The following is an 8,941-nucleotide window of genomic DNA, read 5'->3' as shown; positions in this document are numbered from 1 at the left end:
TCAACCTCCATCCCAAAACAAATAAAAAAATTCATATAAAGGAAGGCTACCTTAGTGATTTCTAGCCTAGAAAAGCCTCAAATAGTCATCCACAATGAAAACCTAGTAGAGCACTTCATCTTCGTTTATTTCACCCCGTTTTCTTTATATTTTTAAAGTGATTGAGCTCGTCTATTTTAAGTCTGATTCGAGCTATCAACCGCAGCACATGATGTGTTTGTCGTGGCAGATAGTACATAGACATTGGGCTTGAATTTCACTCTTCCAATTAGGCCCAAGTGTCCCAAAACCCTTCCGTTCCTGATCTAATAACTATCAACATACCCAACGAGCCCATTCGTCTCTAACCATCCTCAAATTAATTTATTCATAAATTTACTTAATTACCCTTTATTAACTCATGCAACCCAAAATTTAAATTTCAAGTTGTTACACTTAATACCTAGTAATTTTTTACAATTTCTCTAGCTTACATGGCGTTAATGCGTGGGGTCCATCTGACATATGGTTGGCTAATGGCCAAACTAACAACCAAAATCTAATCTATGAACACAAGGCAAAGTTGTATCATTTTTTAAAAACATTGGGGCAATATTGTACCATTACATCTTTTAGGATATCAATTGTGCCTTCAAAAAAACTCTAGGGGAAGATTTGTACTTTAACACTAATATATTTGGCCTTATAAAATCAAGAAACATAATTGGCTTAATGGTTGTTATACTCCTGGTATACCAAGAGGTCTTGTATTCAAACCTCCCCTTGGACACCTTAAAATATTTAACTTTTGGTGGCCAATGTCTAAGCTCTAATGACTATTGCTGGTGGTCTGGTCTTGATTTTTGAAAATTCTTTAGTCATGATTTGATATAATGTCTTATTAGTGGTCCTATAATGAAATCTTCCAAAAGTTTTACTACAGACAAGGATTTTGTTCGAGACAAAAGCTTGTATCACTTTCCACCTAGACCTTTTTTAAGATTTTTGTTCTTTAGCTTTTTTACTAGTCTCTTCATTTCAAATATAAGATACATTTAGACAAAATTAAATATACCAAGAAATCACAATAAATACACTTTACAACTTTATTTTTCTAAGACAAAAACATAAACTTACAAAAATGCCTTTAATTTAATACTCAATTTGAAAGAATATTAAAGAGGAAGAATATAAAAGGAAGGGTAATATTAAAAAAGTATTATTAATTAAAAATATTTTTTTATTAAAATATCTTATATTTTGAAAAAGGTTAAAAATTTCTTAAAAGTATTTTATAATTTGAGATAGAGTAAATATTTTGTTTTTATCTCGAGAATACTTTGTTTGCTTCTTTTGCTAGGGGCTACTATTTCTAATGAATGGATGCTAAATGATCTTTTAGGACAGGGTATGCTCAAAAGTGCTTTAGTACCAATTGTCATGATTTTATGGCTTGGTTTTGATGTAAGAAAAAGTTAAAAGAAAATATAAAGAAGAGAAAATTAGGAGCAAAATTTTTTCAAAAATAGTAATATTTTTTTTTTTTACTATTTTTTGAAGTTCCCCTTAGTTTCTCTCTCTATTTTTCTCCTCATCCAAGCTAATGGCATTTGTGGCTACTTTTTTCAGGCTCAGCAAAATTTTAGCTGTGGTACTTTCATTTTATTCTAAGGTATTCAGCTCTTTTCTGTATATAAATGTAGTCTTAGGCAAATATAAATTCTTTTTCTCATGGTTGCTTCCCTATTTGTTTTAATCATGACATTGTGTATGGGATGAATGCTTGAAGATTTTTTTTTTTTTGGGCTGATGAATGAATAGGAACTATCAATAGAGAAAGTAGGGAAAGGTAATGACACAATAGCTATTGCATAAGCAAGTTGTAGGGAGTGAGATCTAAGCTTGAGGGACTTTGAGTGATAAATAAATTTGTCAATTCCTTAAATCTGTAATGTTTAAAATATATTTAGACGATCAATTTATAAAAATTATAAAAAAAAATTAATATTAAATTAAATCATTCAAATTAAATCTACTCTATTCATCAAGTTAGTGATGAATAGATTTATTAAAATTTTTATAAATTTTTATTTTAATAAATATAAAATCAAAACAATTAAAACAATTTAATTATGAACCAACCAGGTTAAATTTGGACGGTCTAAACTTTTACCTCATTTCAGAAAAAGTGCAGAGAAGGAAGGACTCAACAGAGAGAAACCGAGTCTAGCTGCAATAGTAGGAGTGAGAAAATAGTTGAATGAGACGTTAATCGAGTAAAAATATGGAAGGTAAATAAATTGTTGATTTATGTTTAAACCAGTCAACAAATGAATTTATTTCAAGTTTGGCAATTGAAATTTGAAATTAATCCAGATATAAAAGCAAAATCGGTTGGGTCTTTTAAAATATTTTTCGCCTTGTTTTACAACAGGTTATCCCGCCATATATCTTAATAAAACTATCGATAAGCAATAAAATCAGAGAATAGAAATACAAAAAAAAACAGAGACAATTAAATGAATATAATGACATTAAAATAAATATAAAGGCCTAAATGTGAAAGACGTGTCATGAATATGCATTACTATTGTAAGTTTGAATAGCTTTTATTCATTGCCATTTGTATGATAAAATAATGGAAAAATTATAATTAGGCACCTCATAAGAACATTAATTATATTTACAGACTCTAAATTATTGAAGTCTCAATAATAAACTATGATCCTTATTTGCAATTAAAAAAATATTAATAATTAATTAAAAAATTTATTAAATACACTTGAAATTATTTATAAAATTAATTAAAAATTTATAAGAGTCTGTTGTAAATCTTAATTTTTTAAAAAACACTTAAGAAATCAAATAAATATATTCAAAATTATTTGTAATGTTAATTAAAAATTTATGAGTTAGTAAAAAATCACAAATCAATTACTTATGATTTTTTTGCTGTTAATATATATAAGAAATCACTTAAAAACCTATTGAATATAATTAAAATTATTTGTAATATCATTTACAAATTTATGAAAATTAATTGTGTAGCACAAACCAATCACTTATAACTTTTTACTATGCTTAGGAGATTAATAAAAAAAATATTGAAAATTATTGCAATGTTGTATAAAATTTTTTTTAAATTTAGTTATCAATCTCAAACCAATAAACAAAAAAATATTTATTATAAATAAAAATTATAATCTGTCATTAAAATTTCAATAAGGTCCCCAATTGTTTTTCTCCCAATAATAATTTGCAATCTACTTCACTATACAAATATTTAAAATAAAAATCATCTTAATTATTACAACACTTTATTTTAATGTTGAATATAGAGAATACGATTTTAGAGTCACGAGACAATAAGAATAAACGATGAATAGATTACCCAAAATTTAAAAAAAAAAAAAAGAATAAACGATGAATAAAACTTCGTTTATTGTTTTTCAACAATGAACAAAAGATTCAAATCTTGAACAAAATAACGCTACTTATTCTGGGGGGAAATACTTTTTTAAAAAACTAATTTTGTAAATAATTTCCACGAGCTTAAATCAAATAAAAAGACCCACGTGTATATCCGCGCGCATGCGCGGGTTACACATACAGATGTACTTACCAAAATGGGTCCATCCACAGGCTCTAATCCACTCATTTCCCTCTTCAGCAATGCAGCCAAAATAAGATGATTAGGGTTTAATCAAAACTATCAAAAGTAAATCTGTATGACCAATTTATAAAAATTGTACAAAAAATACTCTTAAATTTACACCAACTTGATTAAATATGAACTGTACATATTGGTAATTAATAGATTTATTAAATTTTGTAAATTTTATTTTATTTTATAAAAAAAGGGAAGTAAATCAGGAGCACCGAATGTGCTCCCCCTTACTCACAGGCAGGTATCTGGAATTTCTGTATCGTGTGCAGAATTAACAGAAAACTCAGCAAACATCCACTTCATAGCAACAAATGCTGAGTCAAGTTTCATGACATTACTAAGAACTCTTGACAGAAAAATCCAATTGCTTTTGCATGTGAAGCATTGAAATATGCACCAGTAGCAAAACCACAATCAAACTAGTATTCACTTAGCAATGGAGAGAGAGACGTCATACACACACACACACGAGCTTTCATTTGAGCCTGAATACAACTTAAATGTATCCACTGAAAGTCGAGGTAGCTTGAGCTTCAGATTTTTAGTAGCATGTTCTGAGAGGGCATGTGGATCTGTATTTTCAAGCAAAACTGCGTATTGGATATATCAAGGAATTAAACTAAGCAACGTTTGTTTATCCAGCATGACATGCCACCAAGGTCAGTAATAAAAAGAGGCTACAGAGAGATGAGATCATCTGAAGAACAACCTAAATTTACATTTTAAGGCGTAAATTTAAATAACCTGCTAATAGAGAGAAATCCAATTAGCATGGTTCTTTTCCAGCTTTAGAAGAAAGCACATAACCCAAAATTGAAACAAAGGGACAAGTTTTTCAGCAGAGATAATCAAAATCTCACTTGGCACCCAAGGTTGGGAACTGCCCAGGATCTTCAATCAATGGCGCTTGCACATTGTGGTTCACACTGCCACCATAACCTCCTCTTGAACCACGTCCACGGCCCCGACCACGGCCACCTGGGTTGAAGTATCTTTCTCCTTCAGCAGGCTTCAGAAACTCATTAATGCTGACAGACTGGGAACAAGCAAGACATGCAACATGATATTAGTTAGAACATAAGTTGTTCAGGAGGGGGGGTAAAACCATTTAACAATGCTAAATATATTTTCTTGTCATAAATCAAATGACAGATCAAAATTACAGATCACCACAAGAAAAAGTAAACAGCAACCCAGCCAAGCAAGAGTGACAATAGAACCAAAGAGCATAAATTATCAAATCAAAGCACATTCATTCTCAGTTCAGGAAGAAATGCAGGGTAACAGCTGAATGCCACAAGGACTTTAAACAGGAAGCCATGTCCATAAAGTAGCAAATTCAAGTAACTGCAAAATAAATTCAACCAACTCGGAGCATCCTACAATTTAATTAAAAGATTTCTAAGGATATAATCAAAATTTCAAACCATTTAAAAATAATAGGCAAAACATCTCTACAAAAAAAAAATCAAAATAAACCAAAATAACAAAAACTTAGATTTAGATAAATTGTTTAACAACCCCATCCCACCTAGTGGACAAGGCTGCTTGTTATTGTTGTTTGACAACTCCATCACTTGCTATCTAAAACTAAACTCCATTTTTTGTGATGGACATTAACACAAGATGCGGAGACAAGCTTGAGAAAATTTAATTCATACATGGAAGAGAAGATATAAAATAGTATTGAGCTCAAAAATGTTCATGTAAATTACACTAATTTCCTTCATTTATGCTTAAAATTACAAGGACCTCCTCTATTATAGATCATACATGCTCCTTCACTAAAACCAATAGTTCAGTGACATGTTGGTCCGTTTAAACATTTTACAGAAATACTCTATATTAACCTAAATACATTATTTAACCCTCAATTGGCCAACAAACATTCGGAAGTGTAATTGCCAATGAACATGTATATTATATGTAGAAAGGGTAACGGGAGGGAAGAGTATATTTTGAAAAAAGAGGGGAAACAATAAACAAATCAATCATGTGAGATGACATATGCTCATCTGAAAACATTAAAATGTCAATATTAGATCAAAGTAGACTATAGGCCATGTGCCCGCCTGGAGTCCAAGAGCTACACTGTTCATGGATTATAGATAGTGCAGCTTCATATAGATTCTATATTGATGATTCATGGACAATTGACAAGAGAATCTGTTTACCACTAATTACAGAAAATTTTCCTCAAGACCAACAACTCGATATTGAAGTTAACACAATGATTCTTCGAGATCAACAAACAGTAAAAATGTAACTGAGTAAAGATGACTACAGCCCAATTAGATATAGTATAATTAAATATTTAATGATATATTATACACTATATTACATTTATTTTATTAAAAAACAAAGTCAAACCTTCTTAGATTTCTCTTCCTTCTCAAAAGCCTCTCTACGCTTGTCCTTCTCAGATCCCTAAAAGGAGAAGAATATCAAGTGTCAAAACGTATCACGAGGCATTGCAAATCTACTATAAACAACTAGAAATTAGATCAGAGAACGGAGGCCAAAATGAGTTCACCAATTTAATAAAGACATCATCATTGTCTTTCTTGCTTGACAGCTGTTGCATGGATTCAAAATCTTTAGCGTCAACTTTTCTCTCCTCAGTCTTTAGTGCTTGTAAGGCCTTCCTTTTTTCTTCCAGCACTTTCTCATATTCCTCCAAGGTCATCTCCTACCAAATAAAACACTAGTTAACACGTGATGGATTATGAAAGGATTCTAAATCATACGAATGAACACCAAAAATAGCAGCAAGCTGCTTAATACTACAAAGCACAGTTCAAGGCATAACTCAATCTTGGACAAAATGTCCTTTTTGTTACAAAGGAATATAGAGTGAGAGGTTCTTCTTAACATAAAAATTCAAGAAGAATACAGCGTAACATTGCAAGTTATATTCAAAACATGTACCCGTACATGCTTGACCCCCTCCCACCATCCCCCCAAAAAAAAAACCAAATTGAGCTTATCAATTCAATACATACAGAAACTTTCCTTGAAAGTTAGTGTAATATACCTCTTTGACCACATATTCATCCATGCAAAATTTCTTGTCTTTGCACCAGCAAGACATGACATATCAAATATCTTCTGTTTGCCATGAATCTTGAAGGCAAACTTTGGGTGACAGAAAACCCATTGAATGAAATCAGACACTCACCTTATCCTCAGGCTCTTTTTCTTCAGCTCCATTAGCAGGACTCTCCTTGTTTTCATCTGCTACGTCTTCCTCAGCAGGTTTCTCATCACTCAAATTTTTCTCATTGTCATTCACAACTTCCTCAGTTGCCCTATGAAGATAACATTCAGAAATGAGAAAACAAAATAAATATAAATGAAAAACTCATGAAAATAGAAAATGCATATTTTAATTCATCTGCCTACAGCCTAGAATTATTAATAGGTGCAGGAAACTAAGAGATTGTAAAATGGAATGCTTACTGTGCAAGGTCATCAGTTGGAGTTCCCCAGTTACCACGCCCAGCACCTTCGCGCTTGAATTCATTTCTGCAATTAGAAAATGACACATCAATGTTGGTAGTCACAGAAATTTAAGAAATCAAAAGTTGAACAAAATGTGAACCCGCGTCCAGTGCCACTCCGGCGATCAAACATCCTTCGTGGGCGTCCCTCTTCACCAACTTCTCCGTTGCTAAATCCACCATGACGACCACCACGGGGAGATCCACGAGGTCCACCATAACCACGTCTTTCTAAAGGTTTCCCAGCTTCTCCTTCTACAACAGCACCTTGAACAGTAAGGCCTCCACTGCCACTGAACAAGTTCTCATCGTTGGAGAAATCTTGATTAAGTCCACTTCCTCCACGACCACGTCCATAGCCACGGCCACCTCCTCTTCCACCTCCACGGCTTCCACGAGATGCTTCATTCCTTGCCTCCCTCACTAAGTGAACATGTTAAGAATGTCAACATATGAAAAAATAATTATACAAGGGAATCAATAGAGAGCATTAATTAAAGTAAAAAGCATATACATGACATAAAAACATGTATTATTAAAAAAGAAAATTGAACTTTCAAGTAGTCAAATGATCTATGATGCCGGTGAAAAGTTCAACCCCATCACAAAAAAAAAACAAGAGTTTAGGGTATATATCACGTTTTCAAAACATGAGAGGCTAAGGAATCAGTAATAAAGAAAATAAAGAACATTCTTAAAACAAGTCGATATATGAATACAAGCGTCTGTAAACATAATCAGGAAAACTCACTATTACATAAAGTAATTTATAGAAACCCAATGCTAGGCACAAACTTGAACCTAAAAAACTAAAAAAACTGAGGATCTGCAGGATCTCCAAAACAACCAAAATCTCAAAAACCACATTTTCAAAAGGTCGAACAGATAGATTCCATTTGCATGATTTCAGAACGCCTAAACTCAAAACCACACATCTCTTCATAACATAAGAAACCTAGTAAACGTGACGCGCTCAACCAAATAGAATCTAATCAGAAACTCACCAGCCTGAGATGGGGGGGTTGGCTTCGAAGGCAACTGAGCCGGCTTGTTCTGCTGAGCAAGAGCACGAGGTCTCGGCTTGACATGGTCCTGACCAGGAGCTTTCTTGGGAGCAGACACAACCTTCTGCTGCTCAGCCGCGATTAGCTGTGACGGGTCCTCAGCGTCATCACCCAACAAATCAAAGGGGTTCAAGGTCGCCATTACAGAATACAACAATACAGAAATGAACCCACTTTCCAACAGCGTAATACCAAAGAGGAAGGGACCACTAAGCCCTATAAAAGTGAAAAATCCATGGGATGACGCATAGATTCAGAGATGAAGAAGAGCGAAACCGAAGAGAGTAGGGAAAAAACCCTAGCCGCAAGCAGAGGGGAGAGTGTCCAAGAGTGAAGAGTGAGCAAGTGACGACAACTTCATCTCAAATGAGAATTTATTTGGGTGTGGGTTCGCGAGCCTGGGCCGCGTTAGCCCTAACTTATTAGAAAATTAATTTTCCTTAATAATAATAATAACAAAGAAGTTAAAAAAAAATTAAAAATCGAAAGGTAAGCTTGAATGTGAAAACAAACGTCTCATTTGATACGGGAGAAAATGATTTTAATTGAAGTCGAGGTGAAAATGAAGTCTAAACTTTAAAGCATGTTTGGCGTATAGATCGAAGTAAGATACAAAAGTTATAAAAAATATAACTTTAAATCGTTATACTTTACTTACATTTTATTACATTCTTATACTTTTTTTAATATTTTTAGTCTTTATATTTTTATTTTTATTATTTTATGTTCCT

General features: G+C 32.6%; 1 protein-coding gene across 1 annotated transcript; it reads right to left on the bottom strand.

Annotated features, from left to right (window-relative positions):
* Positions 1-4,223: 4,223 nt before the first annotated feature.
* On the bottom strand, positions 4,224-8,560 carry LOC129291256 (RGG repeats nuclear RNA binding protein A-like). The gene is made up of 7 exons (XM_054928528.1): positions 8,151-8,560; positions 7,248-7,569; positions 7,106-7,171; positions 6,825-6,954; positions 6,180-6,335; positions 6,017-6,073; positions 4,224-4,682 (listed from the first exon to the last, which is right to left on the bottom strand). Exons 1-7 carry the CDS (start codon positions 8,350-8,352, stop codon positions 4,503-4,505), a joined length of 1,113 nt encoding a protein of 370 aa, XP_054784503.1. The 5' UTR covers positions 8,353-8,560; the 3' UTR covers positions 4,224-4,502.
* Between the last annotated feature and the right edge of the window lie 381 nt (positions 8,561-8,941).

This window comes from Prosopis cineraria, unplaced genomic scaffold (assembly GCF_029017545.1).
Source record: "Prosopis cineraria cultivar Desert tree isolate PC_DT_omini unplaced genomic scaffold, ASM2901754v1 PC13, whole genome shotgun sequence".
Lineage (NCBI taxonomy): Eukaryota > Viridiplantae > Streptophyta > Magnoliopsida > Fabales > Fabaceae > Prosopis > Prosopis cineraria.
The sequence above is the reverse complement of the archived record's forward strand: the minus strand, read 5'-3'. Positions and strand labels throughout refer to the sequence as shown.

Coding starts and splice junctions, on each gene's coding strand:
- LOC129291256 (XM_054928528.1), bottom strand. CDS start 8,352: ATGGCGACCTTGAACCCCTTTGATTTGTTGGGTGATGACGCTGAGGAC. Junction 7,570..8,150: donor AACCCCCCCATCTCAGGCTG/GTGAGTTTCTGA, acceptor ATGTTCACTTAG/TGAGGGAGGCAAGGAATGAA. Junction 6,336..6,824: donor AAAAAGAGCCTGAGGATAAG/GTGAGTGTCTGA, acceptor TTTATTTGGTAG/GAGATGACCTTGGAGGAATA.